This window comes from Lithobates pipiens, unplaced genomic scaffold (genome assembly GCF_037356315.1).
Source record: "Lithobates pipiens isolate NorthernLeopardFrog02 unplaced genomic scaffold, aLitPip1_a1.2 Scaffold_16, whole genome shotgun sequence".
Classification (NCBI taxonomy): domain Eukaryota; kingdom Metazoa; phylum Chordata; class Amphibia; order Anura; family Ranidae; genus Lithobates; species Lithobates pipiens.
In genome coordinates this window covers 457,307,124-457,320,124 of record NW_027507748.1, presented here as the reverse complement: position 1 = coordinate 457,320,124, position 13,001 = coordinate 457,307,124, and the positions used below count along the sequence as shown (strand labels likewise).

The 13,001-nt window shown below is 41.4% G+C and overlaps 1 protein-coding gene across 2 annotated transcripts in view; it reads right to left on the bottom strand.

The window, feature by feature from the left end:
- The window catches only part of TUBGCP3 (tubulin gamma complex component 3), a 151,973-nt gene that overhangs the window by 93,942 nt on the left and 45,030 nt on the right, over positions 1-13,001 (bottom strand). For both annotated transcript variants that reach the window (XM_077482881.1, XM_077482882.1), the window contains exons 6-8: positions 11,474-11,649; positions 6,490-6,608; positions 3,528-3,653 (exon numbers count right to left, since the gene is read on the bottom strand). In XM_077482881.1, coding sequence (XP_077339007.1) covers positions 3,528-3,653; positions 6,490-6,608; positions 11,474-11,649 — 421 coding nt within the window. The remainder of the gene's footprint in view (positions 1-3,527; positions 3,654-6,489; positions 6,609-11,473; positions 11,650-13,001) is intronic.

Here is a 13,001-nt window from a genome sequence, read left to right as displayed (position 1 = left end):
GATCTCCTGCTGATCAAAGCAGAGCGAGCGGATCAGCCATTCATGTTTGTTCAGTTTCTGCAGCTCTATGGGTAGCCAGGAGTAAATGGACTCCGCTGTCTGTTTACACCCAACTACCCTCTGATCCGATCCACCTAGACGGTGGAGAATGGATCCCCTCGTGTTATGTACTATGTAGAGCTATACCTGAACTTCATTGTATGATCTGTGGTTGTATAATAAAAAAAACAGTTTGAGTCCTTGATTTAAAAGGTCTTCCTTCACTTCATTATTGTCAAAAATAATCTCAGAAATCTTGGACTCTATGCAAGCTCGAAGATGTCTTGACATCCATCTTCAATTTCTCTCCTTAAAGCGGAGCTCCACCCAAAAGGGGAAGTTCCACTTTAAGGTCTGGTCCCCCGCTCCTCTTGAACTATTGAGGAGTAAGGGGGGGAGCAGGTACCCGATTTTGACAAGTACCTGCTTCCCACTTCCATTCCGAGTGACACGGCACCCAGAAATGTAAAGTTCTCCTCCCTCCTTTCCCCCTTGCAGTCTTTTAGGATACTGACAGGTCCCAGAAGACTGCATCCACCACTCACAACACGCAGTGCAACTCGCACATGCGCAGTGGGCACCCAGCCGCGAAGTCACAAGCTGTCACGTCGGGGGCCCATAGTGAAGATGTCAGCGCCGGGGACCAAAGACGTGGATGAGCCTGACTGGGGTGAGCACACCACTGGATCAATGGACAGGTGAGTGGCTGTTTTTTAAAAGGTCAGCAGCTAAAGTTTTTGTAGCTGCCGAGTTTTATTTTTTTCATAGGTCGCTGGAACGCCACTTTAAATATAGTATATTCAGCAGCTGACCTTAACAGAAAAGAATAGGAATTACATCTACCTACTGGGTTTCAACAAAATGGGTAGTCCGTTCACTTCTATAGCAGGAAGAGTAGATCTAAGGTGTCCCAAATGCTGCCAGTAAGAATCTAAAGATGGTAGTTTAGGTAAATATATCTAGGAGGAGTTTTTCCAGAGCAAGAAGGCGCAAAGAAGGGAAACTTCAGTACCCATTTAAAGTGAACCTGTGACCAGTTCATGCAGATTAAAGTGTTTACGTATTCTGAACAAGTAGTAAAAGCACTTTAAATCAAGTTCTTATTTATCTCTGTATCTATAAGCATTGCAAAGAAATTACATTTTCAAAGTTCACAATACAAGTACTGTTTTTCTCTCTGAGAGCAGAATCTTGGCAGGTTACCAGCCCTCTGATGTAAACAACCAGCAAAGCTGTTGGAAACAGACTGAAAACAGAGTAGAGCAGGGATAGGCAACCTTTGTGAGGTGAAGATCTATTCAAACAACAAGTCTGATGCAGTAGTCAATCATGAAGGCAGAACTGGCACTGCAGGCTGACTTGCTCGACTAGTTTCAGGCCTGACATGTCTCGATTCTGGACCGCCTGTCTGGTCTGAGTGTGGCCAGTCAGTAGTATACAGGTCAATGTGCAGGGGTCAGTAGCATTTAGTGCAGTGTCATTAGTATGTAGAGAATTGTACAAGGGTCAGTATTATGCAGGGCCGTGTACAGGGGTCAGTAGCATTTAGGGCAGAGTACAGGGGTCAGAAGTATGCAGGAAAGACTAGAGAGGTCAGCAGTATATAGGGCATTGTACAAGAGTCAGCATTATGCAGGGCAGTATACAGGGGTCAGTAGCAATTAGGGAAGAGTACAGGGGTCAGTATTAGCATGCAGGAAAAAGTACAGAGATCAGCAGAATTTAGAGCAGAGAACAGAGATCAGTAGCATGCAGGGCAGAGTACAGGGGTCAGCAGTAGTATGCAGGAAAAAGTACAGAGATCAGCAGAATTTAGAGCAGAGAATAGATCAGTAGCATGCAGGGCAGAGTACAGGGGTCAAAAGTATTGCAGGGCTATAGTTTGTACGGCAGACTTCAGGGGGTCAGTTATTTTTAGGGAAAAATACAGGGTTCAGTCGTACATATGGAAGTATTAGGGGTCATTAGTATGTAGGGCAGTGTACAGTGGTCAATGAGGCAGAACACAAAGTTCACTAGTATGAAGGATAGAGTATAGGGGTCAGTAGTATGTAGGGCACAGTACAACGGTCAATAATATTGCAGAAAGAGTACAGGGCTCAGTAGTATGCAGGACAGAGTACAGGGGTCAGCAATTTGTAGGGAAGACTGTGGGCCTAGTTTGTGTGGGGCCTAATCTGTCACATCATTATGGCCATCGGCTGGATCACGTGGTGTTTTGAGTTTCACCGATTTAAAAGGAATAGTGTGTCCATTGCATTTTTTTTATATGTTTATTTTGGTCCTGTATTCAAATATTTAGTGTGCTACTTTTCCTCTTACGAGTTTTACATTTTATACAAAGGTCAATAGTTTTTAGGGCAGGCTAGAGTGGTCAGTTCTTTTTAGGGCAGAATAGAGGGTGTCATTAGTAGGTAGGTAGAACAGTTTACAGGGGTCATTGGTATGGAGACAGTGCACAGGGGTCAGCAGTACAGAGTATAAAGTTCATTGGTATGTAACAGGGGTCAGTAGGGCAGATATTTTACCCACATCCGGAGTGGCACTAGGAAATGGCAGTAAGACATTGCTATGTGGTGTCACATGCAACTGCCTAAAATGGATGTGAGATGAGGCTGACAGGGATCACTACACGGCATATTGGTATGTATTTTCCCTGCACCACTCTGCATATGGGGAGGAGCACTTCAGACAGAAGGATGGCTAGACAGGGATGCGATCTACGTGTCATCTGCCCTTGATCGGCCGGTAGTAGACGCAGTATTTCTTTTCCTTTGCAACAGTTAGTGGACGACTGGAAGGTTGCTGACCCCATTCTAGAGTCATTGCTGTGATCTTTGATAAAGAATAACTTCATTACAGGAGGAAAGTGAGAGCTTGTTTTAAAGAGTCTTTACTACTTGTTAACAATACGTATATATCGTTAAGCCTGGGTACACACTATAGCGATGCATGACCTACCCGCAGTTCCAGCGCAGGCTCCCGCACTGCATCTCCCCTGAAAGCAGTTAATACTGCACTCTGCACACCACTGTGGGTGTCAATACAATGTTAATGATACCCCCAGATTGGTTCACAGATAGCAGTGCAAACTGTGGATTCAGACAGGAATGCGTTCCGATTCCAGTGCAGTAAAAAAAGTCTCTGCACCTTTTTTATGCAAATCCAGTGTGAGGTCAGCCATACAACCGTATGGCTGAACTCGCATTGCACAGACATCACATTTCACTACAGCAGTGCGGGTGCGAATCACATGGGATGTCTGTGCTCGCAATATTGTGAACCCAGGCTTAATGTCCATAATCTGGGCACAGGTGAACTTTAAGGCTCGGATAGCATATCTGACACATGAAACAACATTAACAAAAAACTCTTTTTATAGTCATGCTCCACATTGCCATACATGTCTCTAAAGAAATGCAACAACATTTTTGATATCTTTTAAAATAAGGAAGCAGACTGTTTATGCATAAATAAATTATTCCTACCTGTCCAACAAGTCCAAAAGCTCGGTCTAAACTTCTTTGGTCTGTGTATTTTCTTATTTTATTATGAAGCCATCCTAACTCTGCAAGCCTTCCAGTGGTATCTTTAAGGGATTTTGATACAGCCACCTGTTATTAGAAAAAAAAAAAGTTAATAAAATACCATCACAGTAAGACCTCTTGAATCCAAAGTATGGACATAGAAAACAAGAGCTTTAAGGCTGTTCCGTATGAGAAACAAAGCATAAACATGTTCATATTAAAGATAGCAATCGTAAAATCATAAGGGAAAATAATTTAGAAACGCTACAATTTATATTTGGCTAAACTATACAATAAGAAACAGTTTATATTCTATTTAGAGGATTCTAATTGACTTCTCCTCTAAATGGAACACAGTCAAGCCTGGCCATCTTTTCTCATGATTTGTTCCTGCATTGTCACAAAAGTATGTTTAATTTAACCATCGCGTAATACTACATCTGTTGGTAAAAACCACAAAAAAAAAAAAAAAAGTACTCAAAAATGACATCACATTTTTAATGAAATGCACTTTGCAGTAATGCAATTATGATTGTTAAGTTTCAAATATCACTAAACCAATAATTAACCATGTACACTAGATGGCAGTAGTATTCCACAAAAGCAAAATTCATAACTGCTTCTCTATTTCTCAAACTGCTTTAACCAATATATATATATATATATATATATATATATATATATATATATATATATATATATATATATACATATACACACACACACACACAATATCTTACAAAAGTGAGTACACCCCTGACGTTTTTGTAAATATTTTATTATATCTTTTCATGTGACAACACTGAAGAAATGATACTTTGCTACAATGTAAAGTAGTGAGTGTACAGTTTGTATAAGGGCCGGTTCACACTGCAGGCGATGCGAGGCGACACGACTTGCCTCGCCGCAATCTGACAAGTCGCCCCCGTTCTGTACAATGGAACCGTTCTGAGAGGAGCGACTCGAGTCGCTCCGACTCAGAAAAAAGGTTCCTGTACTACTTCTGGGCGACCTCGGGGCGACTTGCATTGACTTCTATACAGAAGTCATTTGCAAATCGCCGCTGAGGTCGCGGCAGGTCACGGCGAGGCAAGTCGGTGTCGCCTCGCATCGCCCGCAGTGTGAACCGGCCCTAACAGTGTAAATTTGCTGTCCCCTGAAAATAACTCAATACACAGCCATTAATAGCTAAACCGCTGGCAACAAAAGTACACCCCTAAGTGAAAATGTCCTAATTGGGCCCAAAGTATCAATATTTTGTGTGGCCACCATTATCTTCTAGGCCTGCCTTAACCCTCTTGGGCATGGAGTTCACCAGAGCTTCACAGGTTGCCACTGGAGACCTCTTCCACTTCTCCATGATGACATCACGGAGATGGTGAATGTTAGAGACCTTGCACGCCTCCACTTTCAGTTTGAGGATGTCCCACAGATGCTCAATAGGGTTTAGGTCTGGAGACATGCTTGGCCAGTCCATTACCTTTACCCTCAGCTTCTTTAGCAAGGCAATGGTCATCTTGGAGGTGTGTTTGGGGTCATCATGTTGGAATACTGCCCTGCGGCCCCAGTCCCTGATGAGATGGGATCATGCTCGGCTTCAGTATGGCACAGTACATGTTGGCATTCATGGTTCCCTCAATGAATTGTAGCTGCCCAGTTTCGGCAGCACTCATGCAGCCCCAGACCACGACATTCCCACCACCATGCTTGACTGTAGGCAAGACACTTGTCTTTGTACTCCTCACCTGGTTGCCACCACACACGCTTGACACCATCTGAACCAAATAAGTTTATCTTGGTCTCATCAGACCACAGGATATGGTTCTAGTAATCCAAGTCCTTAGTTTGCTTGTTTTCAGCAAACTGTTTGCAGGCTTTCTTGTGCATCATCTTTAGAAGAGGCTTCCTTCAGTGTGCGGGGTATGGTCCGAGCACTGACAGGCTGACCCCCCCACCCCTTCAACCTCTGCAGCAATCATACGTCTAATTCCCAAATACAACCTCTGGATATGACGCTGGGCATGTGCACTCAACTTCTTTGGTCAACCATGGCGAGGCCTGTTCTGAGTGAAACCCATCCTGTTAAACTTCTGTACGGTCTTGGCCACGTGCTGTAGCTCAGTTTCAGGGTCTTGGCAATCTTCTTATAGCCTAGCCCTAGGCCACATAAGTAGAGCAGTAATTCTTTTTTTCAGATCCTCCGTTCTTTGCCATGAAGTTCCATGTTGAACTTCCAGTGACCAGTATGAGAGACTGAGAGCGATAACACTAAATTGAACACACCTGCCCCCCTTTCACACCTGAGACCTTGTAACACTAATGAGTCACATGACACCGAGGAGGGAAAATGGCACATTGGGGACTCACTTTTGCTGCCAGCGGTTTCGATTTTTGTGAGATCCTGTATTATATATATATATATATATACACACACACACACACACACACACTATATATATATTCCTAGGCTAGATTAACATATTGTGTACACTCCTAAATGAGAAAAATGTTATTGTATATTTATTTGTTAAAGCTCAATTCTAAGTTTGGGGGGTACATCCACTCCCTACAGCAATTTAAAATTTTGTTTAATTCCCAGAATGAATAGGTTATTCTGCGGGTGTCCTCTGGAGCTGAGTAACTATAAGTTGTCTATCCTCAATACTGTACAGCATTTATGTTAGGATGTTGGCGCCATGCTTTGCAGTAATTTACTGGGTGCCCAGGTTGAGATGATGCACCCCAGGGAATGTGTCCTTGATGATCTGGGTTCATGGGAAGGGGGTTAAACAACAACAGGAGAAGATGAGTTTTAATATTTTTATTGAAAAGTTTTCTTTCGGTAGCAAAAAATAGGAATGAAATGTTACCCCTGATATGGCTACCAAGGGGTTAATATATAAATAAACCGTGCAATTTTTACCTTGCTGTCAACTTTGTAGCAGTTTTCAGAATTACACATTTTAATGCACTTTCCATCTATGCCTTGGAAAACATAAAGAATATCTCTTACGAGAGAGGACTCCGTTATTTCAACAGAACCTATAAAAAATTAAGAAAGAGCACAAAATAAAAACGTATGAAAACCAAACATTTCCCCCCCTTCCTTGGAAAAAAGATCAATGTGTAACTATAATATAAAATATATTATCACAGACATCAGAGGTTTCCAAGTGGGCATGAAAAAAAATCCTCAAATACCCATAATATAAATTAAAAAAAACTTTTATTATTATTTCTAAATCGGAAATATTGCATTTTTCTACCTAGCCAGCAGATAAAGCTCTTCTCTTATTTTTACATATTTTAAGTGTCACTAAACCCACATCTGTAAATCCTGTATTACATTCTGTTCATGCTCACTCAGTCACAGTCATTATGAGATTGAGATGAGGTTGATCCTGCTGCTCCTTATCTCCCCCTTCTGTCCAAGTCCCCAATTCAGCTAGGGATTTGGCAGCTGCTGAGGCAACTCTGCACATGCTCAGTTTTCAGCGAGTTTCTACACTCGGCATTTCCTCACTATCACATCTGAGCAGCCCATGTGACTATAGTCAGTAACACATGTGGGCATATACACAGTGGTAAATGACAGCCCACTCCCTCTCCTCCTCCATGCCCACTAACCAGCTAAACACAAGGGGGGTGGGATATTACATATAGATTGATGGAGGCTTCACCTCTCTCTTATTCTAAGGCACAGACTGGTGGGGTGTGACACTGGGAAATTTGCCCACCCATGTTGTTAACAAAACTTGATTTGATTATAAAGACTTGATTTCAAATATATATTTGTATGACAATTTATAACAATTTATTAATTTATTTTAACGCTGTATTGCTGAGGCTTTTGTTTTAATTTTGAACATGTGACCAGCAGCAGAGGACTAGAAGCTCCTCCTGCCTATGTTTCCCATCAGATAGGCTGGGAAAGAGCTGGGTCATGTGACAGCTGTATATCGATTAGGAAAAAGGTACTCTGATTTTATTTTATTAAAATAATTACAATGCCATCATCCATATACAGAAATAGAAGAAACAATGTAAATTAAACAGTGTGTTGATTAGTATAACGTTTAGGGCTGCAACTAATGAATATATTTAGTTGGTCGATTATTGTTTCGATTAACAACCTTAAAAAAAAAAAGTGGGTCAAATTGACGTTCATTTTCAACCACAGTGACAGGAAAAATTTGGAAATAATAGAAAACATCTTGGTCATAGGAATTTTCAGACAGTGTATGTGTTTTTTGTTCAGAAATGAAGTGAAAATTTCAAACAAAATTCTTTCATTCAGCGAATGTACAAAGATTTTTCATCTGAATATACTCACCTGAAAATTGATCCGTGTGGCCAGCATAAGGCTCGGTACACACCTATGCAGTTTTTGCTTTTGATCTGTTTTTTTTTGGGCAGATTAAAAACCAGGTTCATTTTTTTACTGTAGAACTGTGAAAGTAATATTTACAGTAGTGATTATATTTTTTTACTATAAAGGGCTCATTTTAACACCATTATGTTACTGGCCGATTAATCGATTATGAAAATAGTAATCGATTCATTTCATAATTGATTAGTTGTCGATTAATCAATAAGTTGTTTCAGCCCTAATAACGTTAACCATTTTTTTTTTAAGTAAACTTGTCCTTTAGTAACATCCTTCTATGATCCTCCTACCCTGAGCAGAGTACCATGGTAAATAGTTACCTTTCTTTCTGTTCCAGTAATCTTTCCTGCCTGCCGCCACAAAAATATCCTAAGCCTGGTATATAGCTCACCAATACCAGTTAAAAAGGCTGATGCATGCATGCACATAGACAAGAGGGACAGGTTGGTGATAGTTATAAAAGAATGGAAGTATGACACCAGGTGGACCACACAGTGAGGATTGTTGGAATAAGGAGGAAGGTAAAGGCACTCTGCACTTACAGTGTGGGGAAATGTATTAAAGGGCTGGTTCACAAAAATAAAAGAAAAAAGACAAAGAAAAATGGCCCAAACCATTGTAATTTACCTTTAAGCAGTCAATATGTTTTAAACAGCAATACATCTGAGACCATTTAAAGTTCACAGCGTCCCCACTGACATGCACACATAAGAGCATAAGAGGTAACGGAGCACAGATCATAAAAAGACTGCTCAGTCCATGCCAGCAGCCCAGACATAAACCACCTATGGGCTCAATGCACTGAATTTTGTAAAGCTCAAATATAATAGAAAAAAAGTGGAATTCCTGATTTAACAATGCAGCCATGTTTCTGGGTAGTATAAATATTTCAGTAATTGACTTTGCTTTTTAACCTGGAATTGTTTTCCTTTGCAACACTGAGTAAAACCGCGCCATCTACAGTTACTGTAGAAACAGCTTTGCAGGTCCGTACCTAAAAAAGTCTTCCCTACCAGCACAGTGACTTTATATATAAACTGAAGTTTAACGCAAACCTATTCATCTCAGGTTTATTTACTATACTATCATAAACATGTTTATGCTTTATTTCGGGCTCTATAGCAGCCTCTCTCAAGAAGGAACCTTTGAAATAACTTTCAGGTCTAATAATACATCTACAGCTTACGAGAATATCAAGAGCAGTAAGTTATAGATATGAGAAAAAATAAAAGAATAAAGAATGTGGCTGTACTTAACATATTTAAAAGCCTCTAGAATACAAACATATTTTAAATATTCTTATTTTTATACAGGATTTATATCAAAAAGGTTCATTGATTTCAGTGGTAGCTTATCTGAGAGCCACAAATTGCCAACTGCTCATAGAACCCCCAGCAACCTCCTGATTGAGAAAGGCTGCTCTATAGGTTTTTAAGAAGCATTTAAAACATCCGACCGCGTGTACACTCCATCAGACGGACTTTTGTTGGCTGTGCGAACAAACTTTGATAACATAAGTCCGATGGGGCAAAGTCCGATCGTGTATACAGAAAACCATCGGACTTTACAAACACGCATGCTCAGAACCAATGCAAAAGATCAGACAACAATACAGAAGTTGACCAAAGGTGGCGGTAAAGAGCAGAAAAACCACATGATTTGGTGAACGTTGGCTGAAAAAGTCTGATCGTGTGCATGCTTAACAAGTTCACGGGCAACGCTCTTTGTACAAAGTCAGATGGTGTGTATGAGGCTTTACAGTAAATTTATCTTATTTGCTCTCTTATGTTCTGCTAAAAATAGCATTTTCTTATATCAATTCAAAAAGTTCCAGAAATAGCTGTTCATCCAAGCAGAAATCTTGTGAGCTAATAACTGTCCACAGAGGAGAGTCTAGGAAGTTAAAGCGGAACTTCAGTAATTTTTTTTATCTTTCCATCTATTAAATCCTCCGCCCTTGTTGTTTTAACGTTGGATAGTAAAAAAAAAAAAAATTCTGCCAGTAAATCCCTTATACATCCCACTTCCTGTTTCTTGTCTGGTAAGAAGCCTATGCTTATGACATCATGCACAACTCTCTCTCACTCTTGTGAGTTTTTTTTTGGGGGGGGGGGGCTAGTCATAAGAGGGCCAATGAGAGCTGCAGAGCTGGAGGTGTGCTTCTATGTCTGTGTAAATCCAGGAAGTGAACAGGCAGCAGCTTCAGCTGCCCAGTTAAAATGGTTGCAGCCAGACTTAGTGGAGGGAGATTTCTGCAGCATATTTGGCAAGTACAGAATCACAGTATATATAAAATAACATACAAAGTAGTTGGAGGGATGCTTCTGAATGGCAAAGATATTTGTATTACAAATAAATGAGCAGACTGCAGTATCTCTTTAACATTTAGTATAGTTCCCTTCTATCTCGGTTAACCTCTTCAATACATGGCACCTTTACCCCCCTCGTGCCCAGGCCAATTTTCAGCTTTCAGCGCTATCACACTTTGATAGACAATTGCGCAGTCATGCAATGCTGCACCCATATTTTTGTCATTCAAATAGAGCTTTGTTTTGGTAGTATTTAATTACCACTGGATTTTTTTATGTTTTGCAAAACAAAAAAGACCAAACATTTTGAAAAAAGTTTTTTTTTAGTTTGTGTCAGAAAATTTTGTAAATAAGTAATTGTTCTCCTTCACTGATATGCGCTGATGAGGCAGTATTGATGGGCACTCATAGGCATTGATGAGGCGCCACTTATGGGAACTGATAAGACAGAACTGATGAGGTGGCACTAATATGGCTCACTGATGGGCACTGATAGGCAGCATCAATAAGCAGGCAATGAAAGGCAGCACTGACTGGCATCATTGATGGGCACAAATTGGCATCACTGAATGGCCCTGACTGGCATCACTGCTGGGCACTGTTGGGGTTGCACTGATGATCAGTGCCCTGATTACCTTTATAGGTCTCTCCTGCGAGGAGGTACCGCTGATCAGCTCTTCTCTCCTCACACTCTGACAGTGTGAGGTGAGGAGAGCCGTTTAATGGCACTTCCGTGTTTACATGTGATTGGAGGTGATTGGATTACATCTTTACTGAGATCGTTCCACTGCAGGCACGCAAGAGCAGTGAGATAGGGACCACATCATATGACACTGTCCCAAAACGAGAGGGGATCCCGTCCGCCATCATTTGACTAAACGGTGGGCAGGAGGTGGTTAAAGTGGTAGTAAACCCAAAACCAAAAATGTAATCCAGTATATTGCCGCTTACTATAACCTTATCATTAGATGTGCTACATTTGTTTTTAGACTTTTTTCCTTGGTGATCTGACCAGTAACACACCTCCTGTATTAAAGTGCCACCACTCTGGGTGAGGGAGCACAGCAGACAGCAGCACTGTTAATCTGGGGGGGAGGGTAGTGTTAGATACTGTATACTAGCACATCTGCATATACTAACAAATGGAAGCCAAACTAATATAGTGTATAGAACGATACAAAAAAGGGCAGGTGTGAAAGAGAAGGACTCACCACTTGCCTCTCCTTCCCTCCTGGTTCTTGGCACATTACGGGACACTGTGTTTGGAAAGCCCTTGTTGGTGACATTTTGCAAAGCTGGCTGCTGACCAGTTGCTAAAGTCCATGCAAGACGCGTACCCAATTGTTGACGGAGGGAATCTCCAACCGCTGAGGTTTGATATGACTGACTGGAAGAAAAAATACAAAAGTAAAACAGAATGTGCATGTCCTCCTCGGATTTACAGCGACTGCACTTATAGTGCAAAGTGGATTTGCCTTTCGTAAATAACCTCCATATACTTATAAAACTTAAATATAGTCCCCCTGAACATCCCACAGGCATAGATCTTAATTAAAACTGCAAATGCATAACCATTTGTTCACCAAGTAATTTTGGGAGCGGTTTAATTTTTTGTGTAGTCATTTTGTTAGTGTGATTTTAACCAGTTGGTGTCACCTGTGCCATTTTAAAATGGTACTGTGATAGCAGCCATTTGCCCCAGTAGCATTTTTAAAATGGCACCCGGTGTCAGCAGCTCCTGCAGGTCCCAGAGAGGGTGCAGGCCAGAAATGCCAGCTGTTTGCAACAGTGAGCATCCAGCACTAAACCCAGGGAGTAAAAACGGTCAGCTATTTAGATTTTGGTGCTTTTACAGGTTGCTTTATAGTGAACAAAGCTGAAACTTGTCTTTTCAGAGTGCTTAAGGCCAAGTTCTGGTCAAGATCTTATTGTAGGAAGGCCAAAATGCAAGGCACAGAGTAATCTTTGGGACTGAAGTGTATGTATTCACAACAGGCAAAGAAGGATTTCCAGGTACGATGACAGATCTTTCTGATAGTGGCTATTCGTGCTTTTAGCAAGGTAGGTATGACCGAATCAGAGACTCCTATGTCCCTTAAGACTTGGGCTTTAAGAGCCATGCCGTTAAAGCCAGAGACTAGAACAGAAAGACAGAATGTCCGCCCTGTTAGGAAGAGGCAGGGGTCATCTCCTCGTAGTCTGATTATGTCTGTTTACAAGGTTCTTCTGGGTTCGATGCAATGACAATCACTGTCTTCTTAGCTTGTTCCATCTTATGGCGCAGACAAGGTAGAATTAAACTGGGGGGGGGGGGGGGGGGACATGGATTAGTCTGAACGAAGACTGAGGATCATCAAGGCATTTGGTGTCAGGGCAGCACAGTGGTGTAGTGGTTAGCACTTTCACCTAGCAGCAATAGGGTTGCTCCAGGTACTCTGGTTTCCTCCCACACTCCAAAGATGTGCTGGTAGGTTAATTAGACCCTGTCCAAAAAATAAAAAAATAAAAAATTGGCTGTAATATGTGTATGTTGTATGTGTTGCAAGTGTGTCAGGACCCTACAGGTTAAAGGACCACGTAAAAAGCTGCAGATGGACACCAGTGGCAAGAAAACGCCCTGAGGCGATTCAGTTCGCATAGGTAGCGCTATACAAGTCACTCATTCATAGTGCTAGAGGGTACTTGGTCCTCAGGACAAAGAGATAATTTGTTGTTGACACAGGAGGAAAGGGTAACCAC